Source organism: Aethalodelphis obliquidens, unplaced genomic scaffold (genome assembly GCF_003676395.1).
Source record: "Aethalodelphis obliquidens isolate GAN/ISIS:26980383/991018 unplaced genomic scaffold, ASM367639v1 scaffold23, whole genome shotgun sequence".
NCBI classification, from domain to species: Eukaryota; Metazoa; Chordata; class Mammalia; order Artiodactyla; family Delphinidae; genus Aethalodelphis; species Aethalodelphis obliquidens.
The window spans coordinates 14,012,350-14,031,356 of NW_020837967.1; the positions used below are offsets into that span (position 1 = coordinate 14,012,350).

The window sequence follows — 19,007 nt, forward strand, 5'->3', positions numbered from 1 at the left end:
TTCTTTTTTTGTTGTTTTAGTTGCAGCGAGCAGGGGCTACTCTTCATTGCTGTGCGCAGGCCTCTCATTGCGGTGGCTTCTCTCGTGGTGGAGCACGGACTCTAGGTGCGTGGGCTTCAGTAGTTGTGACTCGCGGGTTCTAGAGCACAGGCTCAGTAGTTGTGGCACACGGGCTTAGTTGCTACGCGGCATGTGGGATCTTCCCGGACCAGGGCTCAAACCCGTGTCCCCTGCATTGGCAGGCGGATTCTTAACCGCTGCACCACCAGGGAAGTCCAATTATAATAATCTTATGATAAAGTACAAACAACAAAAAGGTTAACATCCTGCCATAGGTGGCTCTGATCTTTTTATAAAGAATTGATACCCCCTTTGGATTCCTTCCTATTCCCCTCCTTCCTTTTCTCCAAAAGGAAATCACTTTTGAAGTCAATATGTATCCTTCCTGGTAATAGCACTATACTTTTACTTCACATGTGTATATCCGTATCCTTTACTTACATGATTATTCATGTGTAAATTATTAAATTCTTTATATGCTATTCACACATTCTGAATATTAATCCTTTGTCAAGTTCATGTCTTGGAAATATTGTCTCCATTTGTCCTTTTATGATGTCTTTTGTCATATATATATGATTTATTTTAACATAATTCAATTTATCCTTTCCTCTATGGATTGTGCATTTTAATGTTTTAAGAAATCCTTCCCTACACCAAGGTCATAAGGATATTCTCCTGTATTTCCTTCCAATATTTTTAAAGTTTTGTTTTTCTTATTTAGGTTTTTGGTCTATCTGAAATTTAATTTGTGTGTAGAGTAAGGTAGGGATCTAATTTTATTTTTGTCCATATGAATGTTTGTTTTTAAATGAGAAAAAATAAAGAAGGAATTAATCCCTCCTTACAAACTGTAAACTCTTCAACATCAGATACCATGTCTGATTTATACCCTTCTCCCCAATACACTGCCTCGATGGGCTTTGAACATTACTAGTACTATATATCTAGATATCTAAATATATGATACTTTTTTCTAGCCCCACTTGCTTATATACAAAGTTGTCCATCTAAAATAAACTGAGTTGTGACTTAATTTATCTCCTTTGAGCAGGAAATAACATCTTAATAGTATTAACTTGGTATTAAGTACTGAATCATTCCAATTAAAATGAAGGGTAATAATAACTTTCTAACTTTGCCTATTTTTAGAAATCTTGTCTGGAAAAAAGAAAATCTACCTACCCTTCCAGTAAGACTCATTTTATTTGTTCATCTACCAGGAGAAAAGCATAACAAAGCAGCAGGAGCCTGGATTAAAACCTATTCTTAAAAGACATAAAGTCAACTATTTGAGTCAGAGAAAAACACATGCAAAACTCAATTTGATAAACATATCATGAGGATAGCAATTCACAGATTTAGGCTCTTAATAAGGCCTAGTTCCATTGGTTTAGTTCTTGCAAGACCTACTTCCTTTCTCCTTTCTTTCATAAAGAAATAGTCTGAAAGTAAGATATGAACATAACCTAACTTTAATCAAAGCAATAAATGAAAACCAAGGAAGGTAATTTTAAAAAAGAACCATTCTAAGATTCTTTCAAAGAATACTAACCTGAGACATTTTTTAAAAGATTCTCCTTGTAAAAGTTTGACATCTTTTCAAATAATTCCAAGAGCATTAGAATCACATACGGGAGGAGCACTTGTATTTTCTTCTGGAGGATATGGTTCTGACAGACCTCTAGAGGAGGTGAAACTGGCCAGAAGATTTGGGAATAAAGTGAAGTGTAGTTGGTACTAAATATACTGGGAAGCAAAATCAGTTTATTTTCAAATATTGTACGGAGACTAACCTTTCTACCATGACTAAAAGACGAACTCAGGTCAGAAAATGATGTCACTGCTTTAAGATTCGTATTGACTGAAGCTCTTCACTTGAAATAGCTTCTATCAGCTGGTTCTTTAACAGAACCAAGGCAAATTCTGCCCAATTCCCCCTTAGCCCCCCCCCCAAAAAAAGCAAAAACAAACCCCGACACTCTCTACTACTAAGATAGAACACAATCAGGAAATATCACCTTCTGCTCTTTTAACGTAGCAACATATTTCCCACTGTTTCACTGAAGAGCGCTTAGAGACCTTGAACCTCAAAATCATAATGCGTCTAGAGAAACTATCCGAGAACCACAATTGGGGGGTGTTATGTATTCAAAAGCATCGGTCTCTTTTGAAAGAGTTCACCCTCTTTTTTTTAAAGGATCAAAGTCAACTATGAGTGTAAAAGAAAAAGTCATTTTCAAAAAAGTCTGGCCTTAAAAACATAAGTATCTTAGTGCTTGGGGTTCCCTCTGCTCAAAAGAAAACAAGAAAAAGTGATAAATATTGCTGTCTTCTCTGCACGCTTCTCTTAAAATGGTCTTTGGAAGTCCCTTGGGAAAATGAGATCCACCTATCCGAAGTATGCCACGCTCACGATCACTGCAAAAACGATATTCTAAGCTTAAAATATATAAAAAGGTATTCACTTCTGCGTTAAGCCCTGAGCCGCCTCCTGGGCGGTGACGCCTGGCTGGTGGGACGGCGCCGCGCGAGTCCGGGCGCAGAGCCGCGGGGAACGAGGGCGCAGGGCGAGCGCACGGCTAATTAAAGGAGCTGTTTGGGTTCTAAATAAAACCTGTCTCTACCAAACCCACTCACTACCTAGCCTCACCGTCCCTACCACCCCCGCTCCCCGACACGCAGAAAACATCAAGTGAGACGGGCGGGGGAGCGCGAGCCCAGAAAGGGAACTGAGAAGAGAAGAGCCTGTGACACAAAATGGAGAAGGAGGAACCGAGAGGGGAAAGGAAAGAAGGAAAAGCGGGGAAAGGAGGTTGTTAATCAGAAAAGCAAAGGGGCGATGGGGTAGAGATTACAGGGAGGAGAGCCGAGAAGAGGGGCGTTGAAGGACTAGAAACACGAAGTAGACGAAGTAAGAGACAGAGGAAAGAAAGACGTCCTAGAGGCCGAGGCTCCATTTTCAGCAGCGCCATTTCGCTTTTCCTTTCGCCGCGTTTTGTTTGGTTTTGTTTGCAGCCGGTGGACGGGCGCCAGCGCAATTCTGCAGCTTCAGCAGCTTTGGTCCGACAGATGGGGAGGGACGCAGGGCCCGGGCGCTGGCGCGGCCCCCTCCCCGTCCTGGACGTTCCGCGCATCTCCCGCCCGCGCTGCTCCTGGCGGCAAGGCGGCCCCCCCCCCTCGGTCCCCGGCCCGTAGGGGAGACGGCCCCGGGGCCCGCGGCGACACCCCCGGGGCAGGCACATAGAGCCCTCCAATTCGCCCGCGGCGTTGGTGGTGGGCGCGTGCCGCAAAGGGATGGAGGAACCGAGAAGCGTCGAGGAAAGAAAACGAAAAAGACAAACTGTACCCGAGGGGAGGAGGGGAGGGCGCACGCTGGGCGGGGGAGGGAGGCCCGAAAATAGACCTTTCCCGGGTAACCGGGGGCCCGGCCCGCCTTCGGCCCCGGGGTGAGCGGCCCGCACCTGCGCCCGGCGGCGGGAGTGGCGCGGCTCCGTTCGCGCACTCGCGCCCGGGCTGCGTCCCCGGCCAACCCGGAGCCCTGCTGCCCGAAGCGGCGCCGGGCCCAGGCCTCCAGGCCTCTCCTGGGCGCAGCCGGAAGAACGGCCAAGGTCGGGCTCGGCCGGGAACCTCAGGCGGGCCCGGAGGGAAAGACGGGCCAGCGCCAGCCTCGGGGCGCCCGTCTGAGAGGCGGCACGGGACGCCGGTCTGCGGGGTGCGAGTCCCAGGGATTTACGGTGCGGGCGGTGCCTCGAAGCTCCTTCGGGGTTAAATTCTGGAGCAATGGGAGGCGGTTCAGTAAACAGAAAATCAGGTTTTCTCACCCCCGACCCTCAACTGATGGTTTCCGTCGACTGAGTGTCCGTTGTAAGAGTGTCCAACGCGCCCTGGGTACATTTACTTCGTACTCCTCTCCTTTTTTTCTTCACTTGCACTTGACATTGTCTTTCGCTCAAAGTGACGTCCTTGCCGGCGCTAGAGGAGCCCCCGGCTCCCCGGCGCCCGCACCCCACCGCTAGGTCCACGGCACTCGCCGCCCCCGAGCCTCTAGGGACAAGTCGGGGGGAGACGCCGGGCAGGAAGTCCGTGCGTCGGGGGCTGCGGCCGGTCTCGGCCCAGCTCCCCGCGCGGACCCGTGCAAGGGCGGTCGCGGCCAAGGAGGCACAGCGGCCAGACCCGCCGTCGGGTTCCGCGCCGTGCTGCGCGGCGAGCCAGCACAGCCGCCTCCTGCCTCCAGGGCCCTCCTTCCTTCCCGGTGCAGAGATGTGGTGGCTTGAGGCTGGAAGCCAGGGCTTCTACAGGCCGGTGCAGCGGAGCCCGTAAAGGTGTGGACTTGGGATCACCGCAGTGGTAACTGAACCCCGCAATGTCCCGGGGCGTTTCGGTCAGCGCTTCCTTGGCTTTGCACCTAGAAAAGAAACGTCTTCAGTCCTGTGCGCCCCGGCTCACTGCGTCCTCCTTTCGTGGTCAACTCTAACAACACAGCACTGTGCGTGCCACCGGCCCCTGGAGTGCTCGGATAACTCAGACCCCGCAGTAAATCAGACGCGCCACCCAAACTTGGCGCCTTCGAAAATCTTTCGGTGCGGGCGGCGGGGTCCTGGAATCCACTCGCTCCGCCAGCCACGCACGCGCAGGCCCACCTGCCGCTCTGCCTTGGACCTCGTAACTCGGCTCTTCTATCGCCACTACTACATTAATCGGCCTTTAAATTTTGAAATAACATTTAGGTTATTTCCAACAGTTGCTCCTTTATATAAATAGTTTTTCAGATTACAGATTTCCACAAGGAAAACATGTCTTTCTCAAACGGGGGGGGGGGGGGGGGGTAACCACCCAGTTTCTTGTATTCTTCAGTTAGAAAAGTTGCATTAAAATGCAGATTTCGAATTACTTCAGGGTTAAACTCTTTTCCCAAAGAGAAAGCTCGATGGCTAACCTCAAACTTTAATCTTGACATCTTTAGTTATGGTGATCTCCTTGCTTTTTGTGATTTTGAAACACAAGGAGATCGATGCTAAAGTCAAAAATTCAAATTCAGAGGGCTGTCTATGATGGTTTTAGAATATTCCACAAAATTAAGAAGTAAAGAATATTAACAAGCTATAAGGCCTAGTTCACAAATAACACTGCAGCTTCGGTTCTGAAACAGATAAAAAGGACCGCAGGAGATTTTAAAAATTAAAGTATTCACAGTCTGGTATAGACATCTGTCATTTGACAATATATGAAATTTAAATTGAGCATTGTCCATAAGTCTCATGCTTATATTATGTTTCTTGGATTTACTCAAGTTTTTTGTGCTTCCCTCTTTTGTGGGAAAGCTTACATATAATGCACTATGTTTCTTTTAATTTAATCATAATTTTTCTCTTTTTAAGTGCAAACTCAAAAGCCCTTTAGAAAAGGATATTTTATGACAGACAAATACAAGGGCAAATAAAACTTAAAATAAGTAACTTTCTCATCTCTCAAGGATCACTTTCTTCAGAAATAAAAGTTGGAAGTTGTAGTTTGGCAGGTACTCTATCCACTCTTAAATCTAGCCTCTTAATGCAACTGATTAGGTATTAAGGCCTACTTTTTTTTTTTAACATTGCAAAGCATTTATTAAACTCTTAAGAGAAACTTGGGTTTCTTTTCCTAAGTCCATGAACTGATTAATTTTCAGTGTAGAATAAAGATCACTGTGTTAAGGTACCCCACTTCCAGCATTTCATGTGTTAAATAGTGCAAAGCAGTATGCAATTCAGAAAGAAAAGCATCTCTGTTTGATAGATTTACCCTGTAAAAGAAGGCATACAACCACTGTCTTAGAATTAAAAGAAGAGGCAAATTTTAAGTAGAACTCTTATGTTTGATTCAAAATCCATTTAGAAAGATAGTTAATTACCTTCAGAGCAAATTTTTGGCAAGATAGTTCTTAGGAATGCAAAAAACTAAATCAGAAATGTCCAATATATGGTAGTCAACTTATACAATTTTTACAAAACTACATTATTATTTTTAACGTTACCTATTCATCTCTTTGTCTTTCAAAATCTTAATATTGGTAATTTATTGAAGACTTTTAAGGCACTTCTTTATGTTTAGAGTTGCCTGCTGTGTTACATCATAAGTCATAATTGCTTCAACCCACTGAAATAAGTGTATTTAAAATGTTCCTTATTTGTTTTATGAATGCCTCAAGTTTTCAAGTATCTGCAGTTTTTACATTTTGAGGTACATTTTTTTAGTGCTAGAATTGTTATATGTTAGCACATGGAATACATTCAAGTATTTCATTCTATTAGGATAAAAATGTAAATGCCTAAAATAAGGTATGTACAATCACAGGAAGCAGCAAAGCAAATAACCTCATTTTTCTATAATTCTATTGTCATTTTAAGAACATTCAATTAAAAACATAAAGTAAGTTATTTGCTAAGACCTTATTTTTGTAGTAGAATATCAAAAAGTTTGCTAAGACCTTATTTTTGTACTAAAATATTAAAAAGTAATACAGTTTATATTCTCTAGCAATCCCTTCCCAATCCATTGCTTTATTAACTACTCTTCTGATTATGTCTACTGGATACCAAGCATGATCAAACACTTAGATAATGAAATGAAATGAAATTTTAAAATTTCCCTTTTAAAAGTCTGATATTGTTTCTTAATTGTTTTATGAGAAATAGATACAGTTAAAAGATTTTAACAATTTTAAACCTAAAATTAAGATAAACACTTGCACTCATTTATCAAATATACAGAATTTATTGAAGTCCAAGGTCATCTGAGCAATGAATGTGTTGAAAATAAATACTGAAATACAGGAAGTTCAAAAGTTATAATTCTTTACATTAACTGGGAATTTAAGAAGAGTGTTCTTTTTATTTAATATGTCTTGCTTTAGGAGGGCTGTATATGGTACAGAATATCCTAAGAAAAGTGTGTGTAGTGTTGGTGGTGGTTGGAAGGCTGGTGGTGGGAGTTATTGAGGTAATCTTACTGCTTTTTTTAAATCTACATTTGTTTGAAAACATTTTTGTTTTCAGCTAAATATTTGGCAATGGGTTCAATGCCTCAGAAAATTTCTCAGATAATTATAAAGACCTAAAAATAACAGAGTAAGAGAATGTTGATCAGCTAAAATGCTATAGTTTTCATGTCACAAATAAAAATTGTATGTAAGCCATTGATCTTAAGTGGTATTAATGAAAATTCTACAAATAATACAGAAAAGTTGCATAGTTGTGTTACTGAATTAAAAATTATTACTACAATAAATGGAATATTTTATAAAAGTCAGTGATCTTCTCAGTGGTTTTAACACATTTTAATATATTGTTTTAAATTCTTCACTTTATTATAGTACAAGTCTTCTGAATAGAATTGTTTTTAAACATATAGAATACCCAGCTGATTTCATACATTGGGAATAATAAGAAACTACTAGAATTCTTGGTTACTAACAATGATAAATGCAATGATAACAGAATTTCATAAATCAATTATATGCTCCATTTGAAGATTACAAAACATAATTAACTTACTTGACATTAACACAAACAATGTTTTGTTTCTTCACAGAACAGGCTATGAGCTGTTTTCAATTATTTCAATGAAATGCTGTCCTCTAAAATTAACAAATGAATGAACATTTGCATACTGTACATTGTACTGTAGACAATTTAGAGTGGGGCTACCCAATTGTTTTTCTAATGATATTTTGCCTCTTACATAATTTATTTTCCACTGAGGAACTAGTGATTACCTAATTATTTTTTTAACTAACTAACTTGGTGAAAAAAACCTCCTAAAGTAAGGTATTATTCTTATGAACGCTGTGAAATAAAATTAATCATTTGAAATGGCATCTAGAGATTGTGATTTTGCATAAAAGAGTTATGTGTACCTTGTGCCATGCTCTCCCTTACAAGAACGAAGGAAAAATAGAAACACATATATAAATGATTAAAATAAACAGTTTCTGCTTATATAAAACAAACGAGAGTTTTATGCGAAGAAGGGGTTTGTGCAGAATTCCTGCCTGCCTTAGTCACAGGTGGAGTAGGCAACTTGCTACTTGGTACAATTTCAAGGGCAATTGCAAGGAGTGTATCCTCCCTAAATATTTCCATTACCCTTTATTGATGCCTTCAAATTTTTAGCTTAAATGTTAGAACGTCGGTAAAATTCAAGTACTACTGAGAAAACTCACATTCTCAGCTGTTATCAGTAATTTATACCTTTGAATGATTGTCAGAGCTAATGTTGGTGGAAGGAAGAGAAAGTTTCATGACATTGAGTAATTAATATGAATGGAGAGAACTTGAGGAGGTGGAAGGGGCAGAGAGAGGGCTAAGGATGGGAAATTGTTGAGGAACAGAGACAAACTTTTTTGTGCACAACTTTGCCTGGTCAAAAGTAACTGACGTGATAAAGACCCATTTAAAATGAGTAATTAATGATCTATAATCCATTTTATACCATTCCTTATATCTAAGCAATTAAGTTATCAGTGTAAGGTATAATGCGGAAAAAATGAATTAATTAGAGACTTCAGGAGCAAACGACTTGAATGTAAAATGCTCAGATCATTAAAGTCATGTGTATAAAATAGAAAGTGAAATATTGGTTGGATTATGTATTTGACAACCAGATAATTTATCTGTCCACATAAATTAACTAGATGATTGCTAAATTTCAGCTTTACTGTGAGCTGTATTCATATATATCATGACAAAATACAGTCCCAAATCATTTTTGTAAGTTTTAGATTTTTTTCTTTGTATTGGTTATATTAATGACGATTTCCATAGTGTGTAGAAATTAGAACACATGACAATTCAAAATCAATTGTTAAGAAAGCCAAACAATCACGTAATGGTTTGGTTATTTCATACGTAAACCAGACTCAGATTTTTTTCTAACAAACTGGTTCCAATCATTCAAGATTCTATACTAAAAGCGGTATTTAGCAGTTTTCAGACAATTTCCAAACAAATGAAGATTAACGAATCATCAGTAATTAAGTTTGGCTTCCTAATTTAAAGTAAAACATGAATTGTTGGTCAAAATGCTAATGACATAAAAGTGAAATTCATGTATATCCCTTGTTCTTAAATATTGAACAAATATCAACTAATCACTGAATTAGCCAACACCAAAAACTATTGAAATTCAATAACTTATCTGTGATCAAAGATGTATTTCAACAATCTAACTCTTCTTTAAGTTTAAACAACTGGAAACCATTTCTCAATGGTGCAGCCTTTCTTAATATTAATTCAAGAGACTTGGAGACATGTTGCTGATATTGGAAGCTGATATGTGCTGATTCGTGAGGGAATTGTTTAGCTTGTACCCTGGTCTCTGATGAAGGGAGACACACTTTCAGACACATGCAGGCATTGCAGACCCCAGACTTTTTTCCTAGCTGGTTATCTGCTTCCTGAGACCAATTTGAATAGCCGGTGAGTGTCTCCTTCCCAACCTGACTTGATTTTGGTTCCTATTTTGTGATTGCAAGCTGAATATTTTTCACTCCCATACTCCTAACTTGGACTTGACAGCTAAACTGTGTTTTGAGCCTACTTTCTTAGTGTTTGTCTTTGAAAAGATCTTGATCTGTTTCTCCGATCCCCGCCTACCCATCCCAGCGAATGGGAGACACGAACACAGTGGCTGCGCAAGCAGTCAGTGCTCTTTGTTCTGGTAGCCTGACCACCCCACCACCTGCCCTTCACGAAGAACAGGGACCTGTCATCTGTGGACTGGGCTTCCCTCGCAGCTATGCCTGATGTCAAATGGTCCAGGAATGAGTAACCGTGTGCTCCCAGAGCTGTTCTAGGGTTTCTTTCCATTTCTTCTACTAACTAGATCAGTGAGTAGTATTTTTTGTTTGTTGGTTGCCAAAGATGACCTTCCACCAGGTTTATCTGAAAACCTGGCCAATTAGCCCATCTTCAGTTCAAAGGAATAGAGGAACTATCGCCAGTACCCACATTGGCTCAGTGCTGGGCCAGCCCCAGCAGTGACTGGGTACTTGTCTTCTTAGAACTAGACCTCCAGGTATGGAAGATGGAGAATATGAAGGCCTTGAGCAAGGCCTCGTGTTCCTGGCCTCATCTTGGCCTTCATGCTGAAAGCCTGTGGACAACACCATGGCTCTGTCTGTCCCGGTGTTGGATCCCCTCATCCTGGGCCGTTGCCTTTGCTCTGCCCTGTGACAATTTTGGCCAAATCCCAGCACATCTGCGAAGCATCTACACCAGCAATGTAATCATAGGGAGCCAAAGCCAGATAGTGTTTTTGTAGAAAATGAAATAAACGTTGGTGCTTTAATTTATCACATTTTCTGCAACACAGCTCTTTCCGTTTTTACTGACACCCAACTACCTCTCTCTAGGATTCTGACGTAAACAAATGGATGGTAGGGTCTAACCCTACTACTCAGTCTTTTACTTCCTTGAAGAGTTGCTTTGGTCGTCTTATTCCCAGACATACTTCGTTATAATTAAATCAAGTATAGGGATTGCAAACCTACCTGTAGTTTTCTTTGTTTTAAATCTACTTTTCTAACATGTTATTTCATTATTCCTCATAGTAAGTTTATGAGGACAGTATTATTAAACTTATTTTACAGAAATGCAAGCATATTTTCTTAGCTCACATAACAACTCACATTTAACCAAACCTTATACAAGTATATGAAGTGCTTTACACATAAAGGCTCTGAGAAGTGGGTACAATTATTATGACATTTTACTGAGGAAAGAAGCCTTAGAATCCTTAGTAAAGTGATGGAGATTCTTACCACTGTTACTCACAGCCTTCCATACTGTCAACTCCAGTGGATCCTTTTTTTGTCATCTTTTTCAACCACATGACACCAGTCAATCCTCCTAGATAGACATGATGATTGCTGGCTCTTTTCCCCACCTTACTGGTCTCCTTGGCTGGCTCTTCCTTCTTTACCTTCACTCTCAGGGATGAAGCTCCTTAAGACAGGATCCTGTCCCTCTCCTTTACTGTCTCTACTCTCTTTCTCTAAATGATCCCAAACATTCTTATAACTCTATCGTAATCTGTACAATTACAGCATTTATACCTCTATCAGAGACCTCTTCTCTGAGCCCTAATTTATCTACCTAACAACCTACATGATATCACCATTTGGATGCTCCATGGGTATCTAAAACCACATAATACCTCTAAAGCTAAATCCTTGACCTTTTGCCTACAAATCTGCTTCTCCCCATTCTCAGTGAATGGCATCACCTTTTACCTAACTGCTCAAGTCAGAAACCTGGAAGTCATTCTTTTCTTAAAATTCCTATATCCACTTCGTCATCAAGTTCTATCAATTTCAGTCCAAAATGTGTCCTGTCTTTCTCTTCTTCTCTATCTTGAAGGCCACCATATCAGCTCAAGCCACCATACACTCTGTGTTACTGTAATAACTTCCTATGGGGTCTCCCCTCTGCGTTGTCCCTGAAATATGTTCTCCATCCAGACCTTGTAATCCTTTATATATACGTTTTTTAGTAAAATTTTCACAGAAAAATGCACAAACCATAAATGTTCAACTCGAATTTTCACAGCCTGAACAGACCCGGATAACCAACACCTGAGTCAAGAAATAGGATGTTATCAGTATCCCCAAAACTCCCCTCATAATTCTTCCCAGTCATTACCTCTCAAAGGTAACCACTCTCCTGACTTCTATTGCCATAAATTAGTTTTGCCCATTTCTGAACATTATATAACCGGTATCAACATGTTTGAAACATAAAACATATTATGACACTACAGCCTAAACTCCTCAAAGGCTTCCGTTATACTTGGACTAAAATACAAACCTATTCCTGTGGCCTGCAAGTCCCAACACAATCTGTCCTCTACGTATTTCCCCAAGATCAAGTCCTGCCATTTCCCATTTGCTCAGTATGCTACAGCTCACTTGGTCTTGTTTTAATTCCTTAAATATGTCAAGCTCTTGCCTTGACTCAGGGCCTTTGCATATGCTGCTTCCCCTGCTAGTTTGCTGGTTCCAGCATGGTTGGTTTCTTCTCACCCCTAAAAGTTCTCACTTAAGCATCACTTCGCAAAAGGGACTTCCCATGGCCACTGTAGGACGAGGTTCCTGAAGGCTGGTGTGTGTCAGGAATGATTCAGAGTCTCTTGCTTGACAGACAAAAGAGCATAAGAAAATTTTACTTTTGTTTGCTTTAGTGACTGTGCACACGTACAATATATGGGGGTATTTGAACTGGTTAAATTTGGTTTAAAAGGAAGCTGGAGGAATCAGAAAAAGAGTGTCAAACAGAGATGGCAGAATCTGAAAGACCTGCTTACTGTCTTCCAGGAAGCTAAATAAAGCTTCTCCCTTATCGCCTGTTTTAGATTAATTGTTGGGGGGAGGAAGGACTACAGCCTTCTCCTTTAAAATGCAAATAGGGAGTCAATCAGTCTGTGACTAACTGGGTACCTGGCAGGCAGAGAAGGGTGCGGGGAGAGAAGCAAGGATTCCTGCGTATTGGGCCATTTCCCCCAGGACCCAGGTGGCAGATACCTGGTGGAAACGGTGTCCTGTATAAGTGGAAACACTCATCAATCTGTATTAAGTATGTACATCTCCATCTGGATTTCTTGCAATTCCATTTTACCTTATTCACTCAAGCTTCCTCCTACAGTCAGCAAATACTTTCACACTATAAAAGGCTGCCTTTGGGCCGATGAAACCAACATCAGGGGGGAAGGGAAGAGGAGAGAAGAAGGCGGACAGGGAGTGGGCCTGAGGACACAATCCAGTGAAAAACAACACCTGTCCTTGGGGAAACTGATACAAAGTGGTCCTCCACGGGGGCCACAATCCCACGCTGTCCTGAGGGCTGTTAGGCAGGTCCCCGTCCGCCCCCTTCCTCCATACACAACTCCCGGCCCAGGCCTGTGGAGTAAGGCTGCACAGATATACTCCCTGGACATCGCTCCTCTGTTTCACAGAAATGTTCCAGTTTGAATGAAATGCCTCCTGTAGGGTTTGGGTTCGCCTTGGCTAAAATACTGTCCAGGGTCATTCGTATGAAAGCATTCTATGCTCCCAGATGCTTGTTGTCAGGGAGCATGGGCCTGGAGAGAACACAAAGGTGTAATTATTGTTTACAACAATAATTCTATCTTTATAATTAATTTTTGTTAATAATTATTGAGTACACTATAAGAGATATTAGACTTTTGTTACTGTTTCGGCTTTAGTTGGGCATTTCAAAAGACAGAGCCTGACTCAAGTTAGCTCAGCTCACTGAGGTACGGGGCCTGAGGGTGGAGGGTGTGCAGAAAGCAGCCCTGCTCTGGGGTCACCTAGAGGGCTTTGCTCACTTCCTGGGTGTCTCTGGTGTCAGTATTGAGCATTGTCTTGCCAGGGCTGCAACCAGGTTTCCTCCCGCTGCTTCCAAAGGGTGGGCAGGGAAGGGAGGAGGGCTGGGGAATGTTCCACCTCCAGGGACCGAGGCCTGGCTCTTTCGTCTCACACCAACAACGTGAGTCTTAATTTCCCTCTCAGGCCCTCCACTCTGCTCTCAGGGCATCGCTCTACCTCATAACTTTTAAGTTTCACCTTCCCAGGCAGATTGCTCTATTCACTTAAAGTTTTTCATTTCAAATTCCTGACAGGGAGAGAATCTAAATGGTCTGTTCACCCTTTCAAGCCTAGTCATGCCGTGTCACGCCTATGAATTTACTGTCCTTTCAGCTGGGGCTGAAACGGGAATTGAAGGGGTCATGCGATCCGTGTACCTCAAATCTGCCCTCTTAGGAGGAGTGGGGGGTGATCCATCTTCCTTAGAAGCAACTGGTTGCAGCAGGCGATGTGTTTGGCATTCCTAGGATACTCTCATCAGCAAAAGAAAAGCCTTCGTGATGCAAGTAATTGGCAGAAAACATACAAAGTCATCTTTCTTTTTTTCACCTGATGTTAAAATATATGCATATAATGATGTAGATGTTTTTAAAGAATGCATTCTTTTAAAAAAGCTCTGGTTTGGAATGTTTATTTGACCCAGCTGTGGAACATTATCCTACTGATTCAAAAAATTAATATATTCTTTAGAAGTATTGGTATTGATATTATGCTAGTCTATTCCTGCAAGCAATAAAAACCAGAACGTAATGGTCGATGACAGGGTTTAGTTTTGTGTACCTGGACCTCAATGGAAAAGAAAGCTTTGATGATGAGAAGGCTTTGTAGAAAATGTGTATGTTCCAGCTACAGTATTCATAATAGATGTTAGGAATTTCCAACCCTTTTCAGCATTATTTAACATGAGTTTAACCCAATTTTCCCTTAGGCTCAATGGAATACAGGTGTCCAGGGAGCAACACAAAGATGTTTTTATCTTCCTTAGCTATTTCTGTAGTGGTGGGAGAATTTTCCCGTGTCCTGAATGAAAACAAGATTTTACATTTCCATCTGTCATATCTAGACAAAAATCTAGAAATCATCCTTGATTTCTTCCATCCCTTACCCCCTGTTTCCAGCCAACCCATCATCAAGTCCCGGTGGTTCTACTTCCAAAATATATCCTGAGTCTGACTGCTTCTCTCCACTTTCACACCTACCACTCCTGTCTCTGCCTGGAATACTGCAATAAGTTCTGTAATTAGGAATGCATTCAGCAGCAAACAACAGAAAACTCAACTATGGTAGTTTTGACAAAGAGAGCTTTACTTGTCTCTCATAAACGTAGTCCAAGTGTAGGTCTGATGTACAAACGTAGTCCAATCCAGGTCTGATGCAACGGCTCAACAATGCCATTGAGGACCCAGGTCTATCTTTCTTTTCTATCATCCTTAGTGTGTTGGCTTTCATTCTCATGCTTGTTACCTCATGTTCTCCAGATAGCTGCTACATTGCCAGCCATTGCATCTGTGTTCCAGACAGGAAGAAGGGTAGGGGTGGAGAATGATTTCCTTCAGAAGTTTTGTCTTTTGTTTTTTTTTTTTTTTTTTTTTTTAAGAAGTTTTGTCTTTTGATTCAGAAAGGGAAGCCCCTTGGAACTAGACATTGTCATACTAAATGAAGTAAGTCAGACAGAGGAAGACAAATATCATATAATGTCACTCATATGTGGAATCTAATTTTAAAAAGTGATACAAATGAACTTGTTTACAAAACAGAAACAGACTTATAGTTATCAAAAACAAACTTATAGTTACCAAAGCAGAAACGCAGAGGGGAGGGATAAATCAGGAGCTGGGATTAACATACACACACTACTATATATAAGACAGATAATCAACAAGGACCTACTGTATAGCACAGGGAACACTACTTAATATTCTGTGATAACCTATATGAGAAAAGAATCTGAAAAAGAATGAATATATGTATATGTATAACTGAATCACTTTGCTGTATACCTGAAACAAACACAACATTGTAAATCAACTATAATCCAATAAAATTTTAAAAAGAAAAAGAAAAAAAGAAAGGGAAGCCATTGCACCTTTCGTCAGCCAGAAGAGGATCCCATACCTATTCTCAGACTAATCAGTATCCAAAGGATTAAAATTGCTGAGGTAGATATTGTGGACTTATTTACACAGTACCTCTTTTAACCTCCTTCTACTGTGTCCTCCTGTACAGCTGAGACTGGAAAGCTAAAAACTACATTTCCCAGATTCCGTTGCAGCTAGGGAAATGGAGTGAAGTGAAGAGAGGCAGATAAAAGCTGGCCATTTTGCTGGTGTCCATTAGCAGAGGTAGGTTGGACCTGCAGTGATTAAATAGGAACTTCCTTGATTGCCCCTTCTTTATAAAACGATTTAAATCATTATTAACTCCACTTGGGTTTGTCCCTTTTTGGTTTTTGTCTCCAGCTGTTTCAATACGTAATATTACCAAGTTCGGTAACCCACAATAAAGCACTTTATAGCCTGTTTGGTTTCCTCACAGTTGATGAGCTGTACTTAGAGTATGATAAATTTCTTTGGTCTCACAACCACAAATTGCTAGGCTTCTCCGAAGGCACTGGCTGCTGGTGGTGGTGGTGATTTTGATGGTGATGTGATTTTTCTAAATCATCTGGATCCTGGGAATTGTGACCAGTGGTGTTGAATTTTCCCTCTTGACTATTAAAAAGCTTTAAGGCAAATGGGTGTCCTTCTCCCTGAAAGTACCGTCTTCACTGTATATATTTTGTGTGCTAAATATATACACTCCTGATCCTATCTTTTCTACTCTTTTTTCTTGATTCCCTTACTTATTTTTGTTATTTCATTCTGTTGCATCCTTTTTCCTCATGGCAGAATCTTCTTGAAAATAGGGTTATAAGAGTATGTCTGCTAAAGAAGAAAAACTATGAAGATATTTGATCTCCCAAATTAGAAACACTATCGACAGGGACTTCCCTGGTGGTCCAGTGGTTAGGACTCAGTGCTTTCACTGCCGTGGCCCCGGGTTCAATCCCTGGTTGGGGAACTAAGATCCCACAAACCATGTGATGCGGCAAAAAAACAAAGCCCAAAAAAACTATCAACATACTAGATATCAAAAGGAAACATTGGGGTTAAGCATTTCATAGCTATAAGGTGACTTCAGTGGAATATTTCAAATTGGTCCCAAATATGAGTCTCTGCTTTGTTCCTTGGAAAAAATACTCTATACGCTGTCCTTAGAAAAAAATGCGGACTTTCCTCTGTATGCCATAAACTTGTGAATAGGATGAATGTGAAAGATGCTCAGTCACGGCCTTAAACATCTTACTACAGTGATACGGACTGCACACATCATAGACCTGAGCTGGAAGTGTTTGTCCCCAACACTTTAGAGAAGCTAAGTGTGTATAAAAAGGTTTTAAACACTGATAGACAGTATAGCAAGGTGAGAAACCCATACACAAATGCCAGTGGTGTTGTCTGAGATTATTTAAAGTAGGACCACAGCACAGATGGTGGCAAAGTATGGACGGTGAGGAGAGTTTGCCCTGAAGCCCTGCTCTGACTGCAGATCCCTGACCCAGACCAGAAGCTTCACAGGGTGCCATTTCCGAAGCTGGGAGATCACATTCCCTCAAAGCATCTGGGTGATTTTGCTGCTGCCAAGTCAGTTAAAAACATGAGTGGCCATCCAATAAATACATTCTAAAGTGTACAGATGTGTTTTTCATGAAATGCAATCGGAAGCAAAGATTCAGCCTCATGGCTTCATAATCAGAGCAAATTTTTGACCCCCCCCAATAATATTAACCTGCTTCATCATCAACTTTGTTGACGGAACACAATTCCTCTCACCAGTTTCTTTCCCATCCCGCACCCTACATCCCGCCCCCAAATCCAATCCACCCTCAAAAGCATTGTCAGCATTGAGCATATTCAAAAGAATGAGCTGAAAGCAATTTAAAAGGAGCTCTATAAAGTTTTGAGTAAAGGAGCATTATTGAATAAGTGTGTAACCCATGAGAACACTTCCTTCTTAAAATCATTCCTTGGCTCGCCAAGGCATTCCCGGTAAAGTCCAAAATCCTTGTAATGGCATCCAAGACTCTTCACGATGGGAACACTGCTTTCCTCCCCAGCTTCACCTCTGTCACTCCCCTCCTGGTGGCCTGACAAGATCCAGCCATACTGAATACCTGCTGCCTCCTAAATATGCCACATGCTCTCCTACCTCCAGGCTCCTGCCCAGCCTGGAGCACTAACCCACCCTCCTTGTCCGTTTTCCCTGCCTAATGACTCTGGCTAACCTTTCAGGACCTGTCTCAATCTTCACCTCAACCACGGAGCCTTCTCCCACACCCATTTTTTATGGCAAGTGCCTACCTCATTGTACCCTTTAAACTGACACAAAGTTGCTTGAAACTCTTTTGTCTCCAACTGCAGATTCCTTGAAGGCACAGACTGTACTTTATCATTGCACCCCTAGCACCTGGAATAGTGCCTGGGACATAGGAGGTGCTAACACATGTTTGTGGAATGGATGAAAGTTATTATTCTGAAGGAAACAATTCATCTGAGTGGATAGTTTTGCCTGTTTGAAAAACAAAAATCACTCATCTTACGGACATAATTCGTGTTGTAGCGACATTGATGTTTCCTAGTAAGTACTCAAAAAAAGTGTTGTCATCAATCTGATAATTCTACTACTTGCATTTTTTATCCCATGCTAAACTTATGAAAACTTCATCACAGCATAAACAAGGCATTTATAAATCAAAATATTTTAAGGATTAAAAAAGGATATTTTAATCAAGGTCATACTAAGGATGGAAATACTCTCTAAATAGAGCTGACAGTTTGAAACAGATATTAGCAACAGTCCTCTGAAGAAGAGGAACCTAGTCCTGTTCTTATTTTATAAAGAGTAAGGGGCTGTTTTTCAAGCTGTGAAGAAAAAGTATTCGGAATAAAAGCTACTATTGTCTTTTCTCTGACCTGATGATGATGATGATAATCATAGTAATTTACCATGTTAAATGTGTACTGGGTGCCCGGTCCTTTAAGTGAATTCCTTCATTCAGTTCTCACAACAGTACTATCATTACCTCCATTTAAAAATGGAGAAGTGAGTTTTAGGTCCAGATTTACACACCTGATAACCAGTAGAGTCGAGACTGAAGCCCAGGCAGTCTGACACCAGCGCTGAGGCTCTTTCCTGACTTTGGAAAATGAAATCTCACCTTACGGGATAGAAGATGCTATCTCTGAGTTTGGCTGGACTCCTACTCCATATATTATATAATGTTACTAGTAATGGAGTAGAATGTGGCTTAAAACTGGTTCTTCTGGGCTCTGTCCAATGGAAGTGTCAGAAGTTACATTCTGTGCTACCTTTCTATTGCTTCATAACAAATTACCCCAACTGGGGCAGGTTCAAACATCAAACATTTATTCTCTCATAGTTTCTGAGAGTCAGGAGTTCTGGTTCTGGCTCAGGGTCTTTCATGAGGCTGCAGCCATTTCAA

At 41.1% G+C, this 19,007-nt stretch overlaps 1 protein-coding gene across 1 annotated transcript; it reads right to left on the minus strand.

Annotated features, from left to right (window-relative positions):
• Nucleotides 1-179: 179 nt before the first annotated feature.
• Nucleotides 180-17,845, minus strand: LOC113628207 (uncharacterized). Its single transcript, XM_027121491.1, has 5 exons — nt 17,750-17,845; nt 17,294-17,431; nt 3,962-4,355; nt 1,616-3,892; nt 180-1,323 (listed from the first exon to the last, which is right to left on the minus strand). Exons 1-4 carry the CDS (start codon nt 17,843-17,845, stop codon nt 2,880-2,882), a joined length of 1,641 nt encoding a protein of 546 aa, XP_026977292.1. The 3' UTR covers nt 180-1,323; nt 1,616-2,879.
• Nucleotides 17,846-19,007: the final 1,162 nt, after the last annotated feature.